Source organism: Panthera uncia (genome assembly GCF_023721935.1).
Source record: "Panthera uncia isolate 11264 chromosome E2 unlocalized genomic scaffold, Puncia_PCG_1.0 HiC_scaffold_19, whole genome shotgun sequence".
Lineage (NCBI taxonomy): Eukaryota > Metazoa > Chordata > Mammalia > Carnivora > Felidae > Panthera > Panthera uncia.
The window spans coordinates 31,115,450-31,134,546 of NW_026057588.1; the positions used below are offsets into that span (position 1 = coordinate 31,115,450).

General features: G+C 40.2%; 1 protein-coding gene across 4 annotated transcripts in view; it reads right to left on the minus strand.

Moving 5' to 3' along the window:
• The window catches only part of AMFR (autocrine motility factor receptor), a 43,979-nt gene that overhangs the window by 13,036 nt on the left and 11,846 nt on the right, over positions 1 to 19,097 (minus strand). For all 4 annotated transcript variants that reach the window (XM_049622037.1, XM_049622039.1, XM_049622038.1 and 1 more), the window contains exons 3-9: positions 17,576 to 17,740; positions 16,139 to 16,291; positions 13,327 to 13,367; positions 13,030 to 13,162; positions 10,492 to 10,625; positions 9,487 to 9,597; positions 1,687 to 1,877 (exon numbers count right to left, since the gene is read on the minus strand). In XM_049622037.1, coding sequence (XP_049477994.1) covers positions 1,687 to 1,877; positions 9,487 to 9,597; positions 10,492 to 10,625; positions 13,030 to 13,162; positions 13,327 to 13,367; positions 16,139 to 16,291; positions 17,576 to 17,740 — 928 coding nt within the window. The remainder of the gene's footprint in view (positions 1 to 1,686; positions 1,878 to 9,486; positions 9,598 to 10,491; positions 10,626 to 13,029; positions 13,163 to 13,326; positions 13,368 to 16,138; positions 16,292 to 17,575; positions 17,741 to 19,097) is intronic.

Consider the following 19,097-nt stretch of genomic DNA (forward strand, 5'->3'; position numbering starts at 1 on the left):
GTGTGTGGAGTCAAGAAGTCAGCGGCTTCTGCCATTTCCCCAAGAAAAGGGGGGACCCTAAGCTAAAGCTCCAAGTATTGGTTAATCAAGCTACCTGTTTAGGAGTTATTTTGCTTTCCTTCACAAAGAAGCACCGAGGCATGGAATATAAAAACAAGTTCAATGGCTGTCTCAAGGTCCCGCCCAACAAAATGTGCCTGTTAAAAAACTAGGTTCTTATTTCACGTACTTCCCAGGGAGAAACAAAGTGACTTTTCTATTTTGACTAAGTTTTTAGTACAAATTCATAAGGTAACGGATTATACAGCTGGGCCCCACGTGCAAGATCTGCTGGCGTATTTCCAAAGTCCTACCTGGTAGAGGCCTTAATCGACAGCCAACAAAGCAGCTGCCTCTCAGCCCTCCGGCACCTGTGGCCCAGCCAGCCACGCGGCCTCACCTCCTAGTCTCGGAGACCAGACTCTACTGCCCTTCATCCTCCTATGAGGGGTCTCATCAACACACCATGGCTCCCATAATGCTCCACCCCCTGGCAACTCAAATCAGATCAAAACAGCACTCCTCCTGTGATGACGCACAGGGACACAAGTACCCCAATGTTTACAGCAGCACTTTCAACAATAGCCAAATTATGGAAAGAGGTTAAATGTCCATCAACTGATGAACAGATAAAGAAGATGTAGTTTATATATACAATGCGATACTACTTGGCAATGAGAAAGAATGAAATCTGGCCATTTGCAGCCACGTGGATGGAACTGGAGGGTATTATGCTAAGTGAAATAAGTCAGTCAGAGAAAGATACCGTATGTTTTCACTCATATGTGGATCTTGAGAATCTTAACAGAAGACCATGGGGGAGGGGAAGGGGAAAAAATAGTCACAAACAGAGAGGGAGGAAGGCAAGCCATAAGAGACTCTTAAATACAGAGAACAAACTAAGGGTTGATGGGGGGTGGGAGAGAGGGGAAAGTGGGTGATGGGCATGGAGGAGGGCACTTGTTGGGATGAGCACTGGGTGTTGTATGGAAACCAATTTGACAATAAATTATACTTAAAAAAAAAGAACACTCCTCCTAACAAAATCCCAAGGATACCTATTTCATGGTAACAAATATTAATTCATGGAACTCAGTGGTATTAGAAGTGATAAGAATCCACAACAGCTCACTGCAATATGAATTAAAGAAGGATGATCAACCAGCCCCTGGTGTGCAGCCCATGGCTTCAGAATTTTAAGTAGGGTTTTTACTACAACTCCTTGCAAAACTGTAAGGGACAGAATATTCATATTTTATGGACAAGGAAAAGGCTCTAGCTCTGATTCTGCTTCTGGTACTCACTGGAAAGTCTACTCAATGCTCCTGCATAAGTACTACACCGATGTAATAAATTATTAGCAATGGTTAACTATCATTAAGTGTGGTCCTCACAGGCCTGGCTGAGTCAATATTCATTCCTCCTCTTTCTCCCCCTCCTCCCCCTCCTCCCTGCCCCCATATTCACACAGAATCCAGCAAATGCCTGGCACAGAGTAACTCTCCAGTGCTATCCATGCCTACTGAACACTTTCAATTGAGATGGAAATATTTCTATTAAATTGGCCTAGGCAGGGCAATTTATAATTAAACCAGCATCCCCTTAGGGGAGAACCCCGTGGGTACGGGTTTAGAGGTTGAAACTAACCATCAAAGTGGAAGAAGTGATTGTGTTGGTTTAAGCGAGGGCGGCCTTCGGCGGCTGCTACAGGAACCAAATTCTCATCCAAGTTCTCTCCTTGATGGTCCTCCCGGACCCGGTTATTGTCAGCGATATTAAGAGACATTCTGCATGTTGGGCAGGAGGTGTCTTGTTCTAGCCAGGAACGAAGGCAGGAGCTATGGGAAAGTCCAAAATAAGATAGATATCCTTAGTATTTTTTGTAAGAATTCACCAGAAGTACTCCGAATGTACCAAATGTGTTGCAACTTTAGCTTCTATTTACGAATAGTGAGATTTAAATGTTGAGAAACGTCTGTTGACATTACCTCTTTATTCATACACTTCCAGTGTGTTCTGCTGTGAACATTAATCCAACAACATATGTGGTCACCTACCGAGCTCCTGGTCATGACCTGTCTGCAGTAAGACTCTTATCACATGGCCCGTCATCTTCCCTTCCAACTCCATTGTCTACTTCAAAATCCATGAGGCTGAATCACCCAACACTCTAGCCTCTTATGTCTTTGAATCTTCTACTGCAGTAATCTGTTCTCACTCTACTTTAGCCACTCACTAACACAGTCACAATCTTGGCCTTCTCTTCAAACTTTTGACTCCAAAGATCTCATTCTAACTAAAGCTCTTCTCCTTCCAGTTCACTCCCAAGACCATTATTTGCTGAGAGCACCCATCCACAATGCCACCACTTTCTCATCTAGCATCACAACCCCTCAAGTCCTTACTCCCGTCCTCCTCTCACTTACCTACAACCCCTCCCTTACACCTGCCACCTCAGCTTCTCCAGCCCTCTGCTATTCATACCCTGGTCTCCCAACGAGGCTGGAAGCTTCTTCTGCCCCCTCTCTCAGAAGATGACAATGCCCTAATTATTCCAGATGGGATAACTACTTGTGCTGTCATTAACGGGAAGTATATTAACAAAACCAAGAAGGTTGGATGATGTGATCTCTAAGGTTTCTTCTTATTTTATAACAATATATTACCTTTCTTCTAAGATTTCAAGAAGGCTCCCCATCCCATAACACATTATCTTTCTTCTAAGAGTTCAAGGAGGGACTGAATAAAAAGTGCTCACTTCCTTGGTGTCATTTTTAGTATCTGTGGACATGGGTACATTTATGAAGGAGAGCCTCACCCTAATGTGATGATCCCCTGAGCCTCTGGCAACCTATCAGTACTTACGTATCAAAATTCTCCCTGAGGCCAAGATGGAGCTATTTCTTACTATCTCTGCTCCAGAAGAGCTTATGACAGTAATGTGACAAAATAATGAGTGTGTACGGCCAACATTATCACACCTGAAATAAACATCACCTATACATAAAGGACTTGTTTGTGATCATTTAAGTCAACCAGATAAATGATTATATATTTTAAAAATTTGTTTCCTTTTCTCATAAGTAAATAAGTAGATAAGTAATTAACACAAGTCCACTTCCCTAATGAACACCCTTAAATCACACCACCAGTAAAATGAGCCTTGTGTGGGACTACAAAAGTATGTTAAGATCCTGGGCACCCTCCAATAATGCCACATTGTGACACACTTTTCATAAGCAAATCTAATTTCATATTCTGCAAAAACCTCCCACATTAAATATAACAGCCTGAAAACTCCAAGGTGAGGACTAGACGCAGTTGCCTTAAAAATAAAAGGCTAGACTTTCACAGCTAAAGAAACCAAACTTCAGAAAAAAACATGTATTTTTTTCTATAACTATAATAATACTCTACTGAAAGAGTATTTCTCCTCCATCTAAGTTTGATACTTCAATGTGACAGAATATTTGTCAGACTCTGAATGAAATCTTGCAAAGACCTATTCTATCAAAACAAAGTATCTAGCTATATAATCTGCTAGAACCTAGACATTTAGTTTTATCACAGATTAAAACGAATCTGCCCTTGGTTAGTGTAGTGTTAAGCCCGGACAGCCGGCTTTTCTTTTTGCAGTGCAAGTGCCTGCTTTAAGTTTTGACAGCCTAGGCCTTCACTTCAAAGATGACTATCTCGAATACACACAATGCCAGCCACATGACTAAATAAAGAGCCAGCCCCTCCCCTCCCCCCAATTTGTTTTAGGGATCTTGGTTGATTTTGAACACTGATCAAGTGGACAGGTTGCGTCTTCTCTTTCTGTGCTTTAAACTCATATTCTTATTTTTTAAATTCACCAAGAAAGAGTGAGCCCATGAAGCCCTAGGCCTCCACCCTCCACCCTAATAAAAGCAGAACCCCAGCCCCACACTTTCATCCTACCCACAACCTGTGTGGCCCCAGGTGTGCTATGTGCTTTCTAAGACCTGTACCTACAAATCTTTTTTCCCCAAAGTTTCCTGATGGTTATTGCTAAGGGTGTCTTGCTATTATAATAAGAACCACAAGGGCCAGGGCATCCCCAATACTGATTATCGATAGGCTGAGACCAGCATGAAACAACTTATCATTCCACAATCCCACTCCCATTCTATTAACCAAAGCTACAAAGTAGGGCAAACCAAGAGGTCCTATTAATGTGTTGTTCACTCAACCAAGACAGATGAGTGTCTTAAAAATTAACCCTTGTGCAGTTAGAAAATACTGAGACAAATGAAATAGAAAACACAACATACCAAAACTTATGGGATGTAGCAAAAGCAATGCCTCGGAGGCAAATTTTATAGCTAAAAATGCACAAAAAGAAAAAAAGATTTCAAATCTACAGCCTAACTTTGTGTCTTATGGAACTAGAAAAGGAGCAAAGAAACCCACAGCCAGAAGAAGGAAGACAATAATAAAGATTAGAGCATAGGTAACTGAAAATAGAGAACAGAAAAACAATGGAATAATCAATGAAACCAAAAGCTGGTTCTTAAAAAAAAAAAAAAAAAAAAGATCAACAAAACTGACAATTCTTAGCAGGACTAAGAAAAGATGCAAATAATTAAAATAAAAAAAAAATGAAAGTGTGAAAAAAAAGAAATGAAAGTAGGAACATTATTACCAACCTTATAGAAATGGTAAGGATTATAACAGAATACTAGAAATAACTATAATCTAACAAATTAGAGAATATAGATAAAATGGGCAAATTCCTACCAACAAAGAAATTACCTAAAATGACTCAAGAAGAAATAGAAAATTGCAACAGACTTAAACAAGTAAAGAGACTTGACTCAGTCAAAAAATCTCCCAGAAAGGAAAAACCCAGGACCAGACGGCTTCACTGGTGAACTCTACCAAATACGTCAAGAATGAACCCCAATCCTATTCAAAATCTTCCAAAATACAGGAGAGAAAAACTTCCTATCACACACTATGAGGCCAGCATTACCCTGATGCCAAAACCAGACAAAGACACCACAAGAGTATCTCTTATGAATACAGACGCAAAAATCCTCAACAAAATACCAGTGAACCAAAACCAACAGTACATTTAAAAAGATTACATACCATGAACAAGAGGGATTTATCCTAGGAATGCAAGTGTGGTTGAACATAAGAAAATGAATCAGCATAACATACACTAGAACAATAGAAAAAAAAAAATCATACGATAATCTCAATAGAGGCAGAAAAATCACTTACCAAAACTAACCACTCTTTCAAGATAAAAATACTCAGCAAACTAGGAACAGAAGAGAACACCCTTAACATGATAAAAGACATTCATGAAACCCCACAGGTAATATCACACTCAATACTGAAAGATGAAAAGCTTTTCCTCCAAGCTCAGGAACAAGATAAGGATGCCTGTTTTCACCACTACTATTCAATATTGTACAGCAAGTCCTAGCCAGAGCAATTAGGCAAGAAAAAGAAATAAAGACTTCCAAATAATAAAAAAAAGTAAGTAAAACCAGCTCTATTCACAGATGATATGATCCTATTATAGAAAATCCAAAACAACACACACACACACACACACACACACACACACACTACAAAAGAGCTAATCATCGAATTCAGGAAGTTGCACAGTTATAAGAGCAACATGTAAAAATCAGTTATGCTTCTATACAGCAGAAATAAATAATCCAAACAGGAAATTAAGAAAACAATTCCAGGGGCGCCTGGGTGGCTCAGTCAGCGGAGCGTCTGACTTCAGCTCAGGTCATGATCCCATGGTCTGTGAGTTCGAGCCCCGCATCAGGCTCTGTGCTGACAGCTCAGAGCCTGGAGCCTGCTTCGGATTCTGTGTCTCCCTCTCTCTCTGCCCCTCCCCCGCTCATGCTCTGTCTCGCTCTCTCTGTCAAAAATAAATATTTTAAAAAATTAAAAAAAAAAAGAAAACAATTCCATTTCCAGCAGTATCCAAAAGCATAAAATACCTAGGAATAAATTTAACCAAGGAGATGAAAGACTTGACCCTAAAAACTACAAAGGATTGCTGAAAGAAATTAAAGAATACCTAAATAAAAGGAAAGACATTAATGTTCATGGCTTGGAACACCTAATATTCTTATAACAGTAATACTCCCCAAAGTGATCTACAGATTCAAAACAATCCCTATTAAATTCCAATGGCATTTTGTGCAGAAATGGAAACATGGATTCTCAAATTCATACAGAATTGCAAGGGGCCCCAAATGGCCAAAACAATATGAAATAAGAAAAAGTTGGAGGACTCACCATTTCCCAGTTTCAAAACATACTACAAATTCACAGTAATCAAAACAGCATAGTACTAAAATAAAGACAGGCATGCAGGCCATTGGAATTGAGAGTCCAGAAATAAACCCAAACATCTATGGCCAACTGATTTCCACAGGAGTCCCAAGACCATTCAATAAAAACAAGATTCAACAAATGGTATTGAGACTACAGGACAACCACATGCAAAATAATGAAGTCAGATCCCTTCCTCAATTCGTGTACAAAAATTAACTCAAAAAAGGGGTGCCGGGGTGGCTTAGTCAGTTAAGCGTCCGACTTTGGCTCAGGTCATGATCTCATGGTTTGTGGTTTCAAGCCCCGTATCAGGCTCTGTGCTGACAGCTCAGAGCCTGGAGCCTGCTTCACATTCTGTGTCTCCCTGTCCCTCTGCCCCTTACCCGCTCACATTCTGTCTCTCTCTCTCTCTCAAAGATGAATAAACATTAAAAAAAAAAATTTTTTTTTAACTAATTGAAAATGGATCAATGACCTAAATATAAGAGCTAACACCATAAAACTACTAGAAGAAAACACAGGGGTAAATCTTCATGACCTCGGATTTGGCACTGGATTCTTAGACTTGACACTAAAAGTATCAGCAACCAAAGAAAAAATAGGTACATTGGAATTCATGATAATGAAAAATCTGTGTGCATCAAAGGACGTTGTCAAGAACCTGAAAAGAAAAGCTACAGAATGAGAGAAGATATTTGCAAATCATAATATCTGATGAAAGCTTAGTATCCAGAATTTATAAAGAACCCTTACAACTTATCAACAAAAAGGCAAACAACCCAATTCAAAAATGGGCCGAGGACTTGAACAGACATTTTCCAAAGAAGATATACAAATAGCCAACAAGCACGTTGTTTAACATCAATGGTCATTAAGGAAGTGCAAATCAAAATCCCAATGAAATACCACTTCCCACTAGGATAGCTATAAAATAGAAAAATAAATAAATGTGAAATACAAACCGTGAAGAAATTAGAACCCTCACACATTGTCAGCGGGATATAAAATGGTGTGGATGCTGTAGAGAACAGTTTGGTGGTTCTTCAAGAAGTTAAAAACAGAAATACATATGACCCAGGAATTGCACTCTTAGGTGTATACCCCAAAGGATTAAAAACAGGTACTCAGATACTTGTTTAAAAATTTGATCACAGCATCATCTGCAACAGCCAAGCGGTAGAAATAGCCCAAAAGCCCAACAATAGGTGAATGGGTAAGTTGCTTAATTATTATAAAATTATCATTTTTTTAATTCAGCCATAAAAAAGGGAATGAAGTGCTGGTATTTGCTGCAACTTGGGATTTGAAACCATTCTACGCAGTGAAGGAAGCCAGTCACAAAACGTAGGATTCCTTTCCTATGAACTGTCCATACTAGGCAAATCCACAGAAAGCACATGAGTGGCTGCCCGGTGATGGAGAAAGGAGAAATGGCCAGTGATTACTTTAGCGAGTATGGGGTGTTATTCTGTGATGATGAAAAAGTTGTGAGACTAGAAAGAAGTGACAGTTGCACAACATGGTGAAATGCACTAAATGCCACTGAACTGCACACTTTACAATGGTTAACTGTATGCTGTATGAATTTTGCCCTAATCAAAAAAGTAAATCCGAAATTTAACCTAATCTTGTGCTTTATGTTTCTTCTAGACCGACGTACACTCTTGGAGTTCTTCTTCCCAACTGTCTCCCAGCAACTTTGAAGAAACGGGTGTGGATTCTCAGGTCTCCCAATCTCAACTGACAGCAGCACTAGACGTGTAGCCGCAGAGCCACAGAATCAGGAGAATCCCTGACCAGTCTTCTATTCCTTTCTCACGGCCAATGCGATGGATCTGTCCACTGCTCCCCAACCCTTTTCCACCACTGTGGCCCAAGCTACTCTCAAAACACACCCAAACCACTGCGGCCATTACTAACTAGTCCTCCTGATTTTCTTAGGCTGCAAATCTGATCCCCAACCCCTCCTAAAACCCTTCGATGACTTCGCCCCTCCTTCCACTGGCCCTCAAGCCCCTGCAGGGTCTAGCTTCTGCCTGCTTCTTCTGCATCAGCAAATGCCACTCCTTATGATCTAATCCCCGGGCATATAGAATCTCTTCCCATTCCTTCCACACACCTCATTCTGCCCTGTCTAGAGGATCTCTCTCCTTTTGCTGACTCAACTCCTACTCATCACCAAGAGTCACTTCATCCAGGCTTGAGTCAGATTCCTTTGCTACAAGCTCTAAAGAACTATGTTCCTTCCCCTTAGAGCGCTTAGCTCGATTTATAATTATACATTCAGAAACGTGCCTGCTTAATTCATGTTCGTCTCCTCCATTAGGCTGTAAGCGGCATGAAAGCAGAGATCATGTCTGTGCTGTTTCACTCCCAGACCCCAACACAGCACCCAGCACACAAAAAATTCTATCAATAAATGTGTTCAGTTACTGATACTCCAGCTCCAAACCCCTTCCAATATTAAAAAAAGAAAAGAAAAACAATTTGGTAATCTAAAATAAGGAAGGTTAAAGATATAAAGATGAAAACTTTCCCAATATGCAAAAATGATCACTCCCTGGGAGAGGAAAAAACCTGTCCCCACATAGAACTGGTGCAATCTTAAGGATTTTCTGAAGATCCTGTGTTGTTATCCCTGAAAATACACTCACAGCTCTTCTGGACTGTTCGGTAGTTCTGGTCCAGTCCCCAACTCAGCCCACTTTGCTGGCGTGTTGTTGTGGTGCTGCTTTTGTGCATGTGAAAAATGTAAAAATACACATTCTCTTACCCCAGGGAGCACAGAAGCTGTTTGAAAGCAAGGACTCCCCCACCCCCATCCCTTTCTTTTAAATCTTAACAGGCGTATCTGTTCTACTTCAGAGCTTAAATTGACAAGGAGCATGAAGACAGTTAGCAGACCCAGAAATTAAGATGGCGGACTTGTGAGTGGGGAACAGTCCTGCCGTGTAGGCAAGAGGCTGAGGGACAGAGGAGAACCTCCCAAAGCTCCCCAGAGCCCGCACCACTCGCTCCACGACCAGTCTGAGGTAACATCCCCACTCTCTGCTGGGACTGGTCGTGAGCCAAGCACAAACACCCACATGCCCTGGATAGGACACCTGTCCCTACTTGTGGAAAAGATGTCCACAGGGCAGTTTCCTCGCGGCCTGCATGGAGTCCCAGCAGATGGCACAGTCGTCATTATTGACAGCCAGCTCCTCTGGAGTTGCAACCGCAAACCTGTAAGAGACGAATGCACCCGGCAGACAGCTCCGTCAATTCCACACACGTTCACAGAGTGCCACTTCACAAACTTCGCCCTTCTGACACCCGTTACCCCTTCTGACATCTTGTTCCGTAAAACATTCCCGACCATCAAAAACATTACACCTGCTTTCTCTTCACAGCCCATTGAAGCAAGAAACTTATACACAGAAACTAACTTATACACAGAAACTTAACTGTAGTTAAGCTGTCTTAACTACAGCTCCTCTTAATTCCTTCCACATAACACATTAGCTAAAAAGGACTTGAGAGAGCATTCTAGGCAAACCCCCCAAACAGCCAAACTGTTCCCCTGGACACAAAAAGGATACCCATTAATCTCACATTGTCAGGCTTGGTTTACCCTCAGGTTGGTGAGTGAGTCCCTCCTCTGGTGAGGTTAAGAGCGTGTATGTACATAAACACGCATGAGTAAGGAATAAGTGAGACCCACTTCATAAAATAGAGGGCAGAAGCCCAAGGAAGCTTCTGCTTAATAATAGTGATGATAAAAATAATGACACGGTAAGAACCACCTAATATTTATTGAGTAGCTACTACATACCCATAACTGTTCTAAGTATGTTACCTGCATTATCCCCTGATCCCTCCCAACAGTTCCAAAAAGAAGGCTCTGCTATCACCCCTAGACAGGAAGCAACTGAGGCACAGAGATTTAAATTAAGTTGCCCCTAAATCACACAGCAACTACGTGGGGATCCACACCCAGCAGTCTTCCAGAGCCTCCACTTATTCTCCTCACCTTTCTGTAAATAGCTTACAAAAGCAGTTCTCATGTAACCTGGGATCTGTTACTATGAAAGATCTAAAATGAGTGCACTTGGGCAACATCAGCTCAGGCTCGCTCACCTGGCTTCCATGTTCCCAACCACACGCAAGTAGTTCTTGTGTCGCCGGATCCGACGCTGCACTTCGTGGAATAGGTAACGCAGCTGCATAAAGATGACCAAGCTGGCCATGGATAACCAGATGTTGCCAAATAACTGAACAAGAAGGAAAGAGAACAGAATACACCATAAAATGAATGTGAATTTGCTAGTGACGAAGGTTAAGGCGTGCAACAGAAGCTCTTACTGTTGGAAAAGCTGAACTAGAGCAATCTTTTGGGAAGCAAGCACATATATTTACCTCACGACCATAAACAATGCACATGCTCTTTGGCCTGGCCATTCTATCACCAGCTATCTTTTCTCAGGTACTAATCAGAAATTTAAAAGCTTTATGCACAAAGATGTCCATCCATGCAATTATAAAAAATAAAACCAGGAAATGAGCAAAATGTCCAGTAGGGAAATGGGTTCATATAATGTAATAATATATAGCCACTAATTACATTTATTATAAAGTTATATATTAACATTATACTGTATTTTATGTATAATCTTTTTAAAGAATAATTACATGGAAAAATAAGTGAAAAGGGCAGGATAAAACTACCTTAAAAGAACTCATATGTGGGGTGCCTGAGTGGCTTAGCCAGTTAAGCAACTGACTCTTGATTTCAGCTCAGGCCATGATCTCACAGTTGGTAAGATCGAGCCCCGTGTTGGGCTCCAAGCTGACACCTTGGAGCCTCTTTGGAATTCTCTCTTTCCCATTCTCTCTGCCCCTCCCCTGCTCGCTCGCTCTCCCCCTCTCTCACTCAAAATAAATAACAATAAATAAACTTTAAAAAACACTAACATGTGATAAAAAAGATTATGTAAAGATGTAAAATAGGAAACAACTGAATACAATCTAAACATCCATTACGAAGGTTAGTTAAATCATCATACATCTATATGATGGGATTTTTATACTGAAGGCATTAAAATGGTTTAGAAGAACTGTGGCTAGGGGCCCCTGGGTGGCTCAGCCAATTAAGTGTCCGACTCTTGATTTCGGCTCAGGTCATGATCCCAGGGTTGTGGGGTCAAGCCCCACGTTGGGCTCCATGCTGAACACGGAGTCTGCTTAGGACTCTCTCTTTCTCTCTCTGCGCCCCCCACTTGACCCCTCCACTGCTCACAGCTCTCACGTTCTCTCTCTGTCTCAAAATAAAAAAATAAATAAAAATTTTAAAAAAAGAACTGTGGCTAGCACCCGACAATAGAGATAAATACATTAGCTAAAAATAAAGCAAAAGTGAACTGCATGTCTAAAATATGATCTCAATTTATGACTAGATATACCTGAATATAAAAACAAATAAAATGTTAACAGTTATCTTTGGGTATTTGTTTTGGGGCGAGGGGATTTAAACAACTATACGTGGTTTTTTTTAATATCTTTTCAAAGTTACTTTCAAAAATCAGACTTAGAACTGTTCTGTGTCAAGGCACCTAGGTGGCTCAGAAGGTTGAGGGGCTGACTTCGGCTTAGGTCATGATCTCATGGTTCACGGGTTTAAGCCCCACATTGGGCTCTGTGCTGATGGCTCAGAGCCTGGAGCCTGCTATGGATTCTGTCTCTCCCTCCCTCTCTCTGCCCCTCCCCGACCTGTATTGTGTGTCTCTCTCTCAAAAATAAATAAACATTAAAAAAAAAAAAAATGTCCTGTGTTGGGGTGCCTGGGTGGCTGTCGGTTAAGCATCCGACTCTGATTTCAGCTCAGATCATGATCTTGAGGTTCCTGAGATCCAGCCCCATGTCAGACTCCCTGTGCTGACAGTGTGTGGAGCCTGCTTGGGATTCTCTGTGCCCCTCGCCCACTCATGCAGCACATGCTCTCTCTCTCTCAAAATAAGTATTTAAAAAAAATAAAATAAAATGGTACAAGTACTAAAAAGAAAAGAAAAGAAAAGGAGAGAAAAAGAAAAAGAAATGTCCTGTGTCTAACCCAGTAATTTTTAAATACAACTTTAACAGGCTTATAATAATTCAACTGCCCACCAAATACGTTGATTCTCACCATCACTGAAGTGTTAACCATTGAAACAGAGTTTCAAATTTCTTGCACATAAGTAAAATGTAAACAACGAAGTAGGAGGAATTAAGTACAGGTGCTTTCTTTTTAATTGTAAAGACAGAAAATTTATGAATCCATGAAGTAGCTAACACTGCAAGAGCTCCCATGATCCCCTACAAAGTAACTGCTCCATAGAAGTCATAGAAACAGTGTGTAGCACACTTTCTAATTTCATATTAGAAGAATTCTCAGTGACTTAGTCAGTGGAGTTAGCCGAATGTCCTAGAAGGACAGCAAACCCCTCCTCTGGCCGGGCTCCAGCCGAAGAGGCACGCCATTGCTTTCTACCCGGTGGCAGAAACACAGAGGGGCGCAGCCGCATTTATTTTTATAGTCTTTACATCCTTTATCCACAAATGGTGCATTTGCTATGAACTAACCAGGGCTTCTGTTTCTAAAAACCTTTGCTCTCTGTTAGAGCTCCTTCTGAGGAAGCTTACCAACATGTGAATATGATGCATGAGGTCCAGGGACAAGAGAGTGAGTTCCATGACAAAATCTGTGTAATAGACATAGGTTCCTTTTCCTTCCCATGTCCCTTCGTGGTTGAGGTCCCAGAGGTGAATTACATATCTGCAATGAACAGAGAAAAATCTTTTCAGTAATTACTGTGACAATTTAATTTGGCTTAAACATGATATAGTACAGTCACATTTGTATAGATTTCATTCAGGTCATATCTTAAAATCAGCAGTATGAATAGACCTCGATCACCTCCTTCCCAAATTTCTACTCACCGTAAAATCACATGAGCGGTCCTCACTGTCACAAGAAGAGACTATAAAGAAAGGTATATTTTTTCTTTTTAGTAAAATTTGTAACTGCTCAGGCCAAACTTACTTTTACAAACAGATAAGAGACAAGCATTTCTCAGTTCAATTAAAAAGCAGCTTTATTCAAGGGACATTTAGGGAACTGGACAAACGTGGTCAGAAGGTACAAACTTCCAGTTACAAGATAAGTAAGGACTGGGGATGTCATGCACAGCTATTTTTTACCTGCTTCAACTACAGTTTTACCAAGTATTTTTTATCTGCTTCAAATTTCCACGGAATACTTTCATGACCTAGAAACCCAACTTTTATTAAGCCTTTTCCTGTTAATAGGTGACAACCAATTACACTTGTCCATCTCCTGGGGAGCCCTTTTGCAATCCTGAGGTTCATGCTAGTGGTCTGACGATCACTTCTATTTTATACAGCAGTAAGTCACCATCATCAGTCACCTCAAAGGGTGTCTGAATACCTGGTGACCCTATACCTGAGCATAGTTTAGGTACCACAGTCTGAGATAAGTACCTGCTCTCGACATAACACTTTGTGTGCTCCCTTTGCCCACACAGAAGAACGAAGGAAATAAAAAATAAATAATAAGCCCTTTGTAGAACTCTGTATCACAGAAATTGATATTTTAAAAAGTCCTCTTAAACTGCCAGAATAGAACTATTACATTGTTTGAGATCTGGAACTTCCAATTTATAAATAGAAAGTATTTTACAAAGAGAAATACTATAAATATAAAAATATGATTAAGTTTAAAACATGAAATCTGTAACATGATAAATTATCTTAAAAAATCAATACTAATGAACTAAAATAAGGGGCGCCTGGGTGGCTCAGTCAGTAGAGCATCTGACTTCAGCTCAGGTCATGATCTCACGGTTTATGGGTTCGAGCCCCGCGTTGGGCTCTGTACTGACAGCTTGGAGCCTGGAGCCTGCTTCAGATTCTGTGCCTCCCTCTCTCTCTGCCCATCCCCCACTCGCGTTCTGTCTCTCTCTCTCAAAAATAAACATTTAAAAAAATTAAAAATAAATAAAATAAAAATATGTACTATAGTATAATCCAATAGGCCTAACTTAAATGTCTTTATTTTTAAGTATATCTTTTCCAAAGTTTGGCCTAATATTAAAAGTAAAGGGTGTCTCAGTTCATTAAGTGTCTGACTCTTGATTTTGGCTCAGGTCATGATCTCATGGTTTTAAGATCAAGCCCTGCATCAGGCTCTATGCTCGTGGAGCCTGCTTAAGATTCTCATTCTATCTCTCTCTCTCTCCACACACACACACACACACACACACACACACACACACACTCCCTCTCTTAAAAAAAAAAAAATGCAAGAAAACCAGAGTATCATGCAAATGGTGATTTATAATAAAATATATTTAAAGCAAATTAGTAACATAAATCAGTGCAAAAAAACTTTTAAACAGATATTTTCAAGAGAAATATACACATGCAGAAACTATTCAACTAGAATTGCAAATGTTTTTACTAAATACTTAAATGCGCCTTTCCTAATTTTACTTATACTACATTATATTCTGAAATCAATGCTATTAAGCAAAAAAAAAATTTTATTTGTTCATTTATTAACTTATATTTTAAAGTAAACTCTACCCCCAACGTGGGGCTCAAACTCACAACCCTAATCAAGAGTCACACACTCTACCAACTGACCCAGCCAGGTACTCTAATAAACTTTAACCCTATTCTAACAAATTCCCAAACAGTAGTTCAAACTTAGTGTTTTGATATTAGTTAATTAGCTTTAACAATCTATTGTTTCATTCTTTTTCATTAATAGTACCAATTATGGTAAAGATAAAAGTATTTTGCCCTTGGCCTGAGGAAAAAAGCAGATATAGCAAATGAACATAAGGACATCCAAAAAATTTTTCTCATTTTTTTTTTTTTAAAGCTTATTTATTTTGAGAGAGAGAGAGTATGCGTGCACACACCAGCAGGGTAGGGACAGAGAGACAGGGAGGGAGAATCCCAAGCAGGCTCTGCATTGTTAGCATAGAGCCCGGTGAGGGACTCAGACTCACAAACTGTGAGATCATGACCCTAGCCAAAACCAAGAGTCAGACGCTTAACCAACTAAACCACTCAGGAGCCCCCCAAATTTTTATTTCTAATGAAAAAAGCTGGTATATTCAGCAAGCAAATTTAAAATATACATGAGTATCTCAGATTATTCTTCCAAAATAAAAAAAGAACTTATTTATGTTATTCTGTAAAATATTATGTAAATAAATAATTTATGTCCTATATAAAAAAAACCCAATTATAGAGTATTTCCTTTTTAATCACCACCAATCAGTGTTCATTACATCTGAGGGGGAATAATGCCCTTCCTACTAGGGAAGGATGGCACCTTGGATGTCACCACTGCCCGCTCTGGAACCTTAAACAGTTCACTGCACCCTCTATGCCTGTTTCCCCATTCATAAACAGGAATAATAAAATGAGTCAATACACATAAGGTATTAGAGCAATCCCCAGCATACAATAGGCACTATAAAAATGTTGGCAAAAATAATTACTTTATTACATTGTAGCAAGGATTACATAAAGTAACACTTTTCCCTTCAATATCAGTATCCAACACAAAAGCAAGGAATTCAAAATATGCTTGTTAACAACAAAAGACCAAATATCCATCAGTCACTGCACGAGTGAAAATAACCTGACAAGGATCCTCTCGCTTCCTTGAAAGTAGACTGGAATATGATCAGAGCAAAAACCTGCATCCACATCTTACCTCTGCTGCCATGAAAGCCAGCGTGTGCATCCCGTGGGTGTAGCCTGTGACACAGCAGACAACTGCTAATCCACAGCAAGAAAGCAGCATCGCGATCAACAGAGACAGCACTCGCCCATGGCTGCTCATGGGTGTGGTGGGGGAAAAGGAGAGCTGAAATGTACAAAACAGGAGAAGGAAGCTCATTCTTCTTCACTTCAGTGTTAAGCTTCACTGAGAAACTCAAGGTTAATCTTGGTGTCTTTGCTCAGGAATCTGTGCTTAGCTGTGTGGCCATAAGCATCCCACTAACAGACAGTCAAAATTCTCCAACCAACCTAAATATGAGTATGAGCTGATATTTAAGAGATCTGTATCACTTAATTTACAGAAAGTAACAATATACATTATATTTTTATCTCAAATTCTCCAGGATCCTCCTACCAGTGGGATTATAAGCCTCCCCAAGCAATTTTCCAAGGGTATATCATTCTCTTTTTCAACATTCAACGGCACTCCAGATTGCATCATGTTCTGTTGTGTTTCTTTCTGGATCTTGCTGTAGAGCCCTCCTCCTGAAAATTCACTTGGAGAACGTTCCTACAGTGTTTAGGGCTGGGACAGCAGAAATGTAATCCAGGTGCAGAGCACCTAGATCACAATGCTATGTTAATAGTATACAAGGAGAGGCCACAGCCAGGAACAAAAGGCTGGGGCTGGGACTCTAGAGCAGGAGGGTGGAGATAACAAACCAGTTAGGGAGGTTGGGCACTCCTGTTCTTGACGCCTTAACGGCTTTCAGACTGAGATGAACTCACACAGAGGTGCAAGGACCACCTGGTCCTCAGGGACCAGGGGCAAATAAGGCCCCCGGAGTGGGTTTAGCCGAGGGGCAAAACTGTAGGTGAGAATTTCCCCAGGATCCATGACATTAGTTTGGGTGCCCTCAGGAGTGTGGGTTCGCCTGCACAGCTCTGAAGTGGAGAGGCAGATCTTGCACCCAAAGAAGGATTCACTTCTCCCGGGACCCAGAAAGCCAAGAGAGCTAATTGAGTCCTGGCCCAGGGGTAGAAACAGCATAAACCAGTCAGTAGGAAAGCTCCAAGAATTAGAGGAAAAAAATGGAAGGAGACTAGAACAGAAAATATCTGGAAGACAGCTGCTTGTTTTCAGTTTATATATTAAGCTTTCCTTGAGCTGTGATCAAAACAGTTTGTGTAGGTGAACTGACCCCACACGGGCTGTAACATAATATGCTATTGGGTAGGGGAGGAGACATGTTCCTACATTCCTTGGCTGCTGCAGGAAGTCCCTCAAGAAACAGGCAGTGGCTACCTGATCAAGGAACCTTGCCTGGAGACCTCCGTGGGACATGCCCTTTATGGCTCATTCATCTTACACAATCCAAACCTGGCAAACCTGTGACTAAACAAGGAAAGAGCATGGCTAAAAACTCACATATTCAAACCGGTCCTTGCAGAGCTGAACCATCAGATGCAGAAATACAAGTCCAGCAAACCAGAGGCACCACATGACCACCTCTTCCACTGTTTGGACATTCAGCACACCAAAAATGAAAATGAACTTGTAGAAAATAAAATTCCAAAACTTGTCCTTGAGGTGCTGAAAAGAAAAATATTTATAAAGGTGAGTACTATTACATCTAACTGATTTACGAGGAGTTAACATAACAAAAACTGGCCTCCCTGGAGAAAATATTCTACATTCAGCTTTCTAATGTTTTCCACAAGAAATTATAAGGTAAAGAAAAAAATAAATCCTCTAAAGAATAACGCTAAGACTTCTAGAAAATAATTTATAGACTCTGGATTGTAACCCTGTCAGTTATAAAATTTTAGCCAGTAAAAGGGAGTGGTATTAGTCTAGTACCTTGTATATTAAGAATGATATACTTCCAACACAAAATTTAAAAAAATGGTGAAGGCTACAAGTATCATTTTTAATACTTCTGTTCTCTTGGACTCTTAAACAGTAGAAAAGATTAGGTTTTTTTTTTTTAACACCTTTTTGATTAAAAAACAACATATGCTCATTGGCCAGTCTATAATCAATAGGAAAAGCAAAACAAAAATGATGCCTTAGCATTTTTATGCTTTTTTCTTGTCTTCTTCCTAATGTGCAAAAACAATTTTTGTACATTGCTTTATTTCACTTATTGTGAGAACCTTACCAATGTCAGAGAATAATCTGTGAATACACCATTTTAGTGGTTACAGATAGACAATAAAAACAACTTTGTTCAATACTGTTGGATATTGTGCAATATCCAAAAATATTGCAATGAATATCTCTGCAAGAGTTTCTATTTCTTCAGCATTATGAAATCAAGGGTAACAAATGTTTTTATGGTTTCTAGTAAGTACCATCCACCTGGTTTACAAAGAAGTTAATAAATGTACTGCTCCTGGGAGCACTGGGAGAGTACATCACCTACAGGGAGGATATCTAGTTTTTAAAATCTTCACTACCCTGGGACACCTGAGTGGTTCAGTCAGTTAAGTGTCCGTCTTCAGCTCAGGTCATGGGCTCACCGTTCATGAGTTTGAGCCCCACGTTGGGTTCTGTGCTGACAGCTCAGAGCCTGAAGCCTGCTTCAAATTCTTTGTCTCCCTCTCTCTCTGCCCCTCCCCAACTAACGCTTGCTCTCTCTCTCCCTCTCTAAAAAATAAACATTAAAAAAAATAAATTAAAAAAAAATCTTCACTAGCCTGAAGAAAAAGGGCAACGAAGGGAGTTTAGCCACCAGATATTAAAATATACTATCAAGCCATCTGTGGGAGGGGTAGGAACTGAGGAAAGAAGAATGAAATAGGACTTCTAAGTACATTTGTATAAATTGTTCTGAACCATTTGTTTCGCAGATTCAAACAACTGAAACAGAAAACAAGCAAAACTGAATAGAAACAGAAATAATGGAGTCTGAATGTGTAACAAGTGAATGACTATAGAGAGAGAAGAA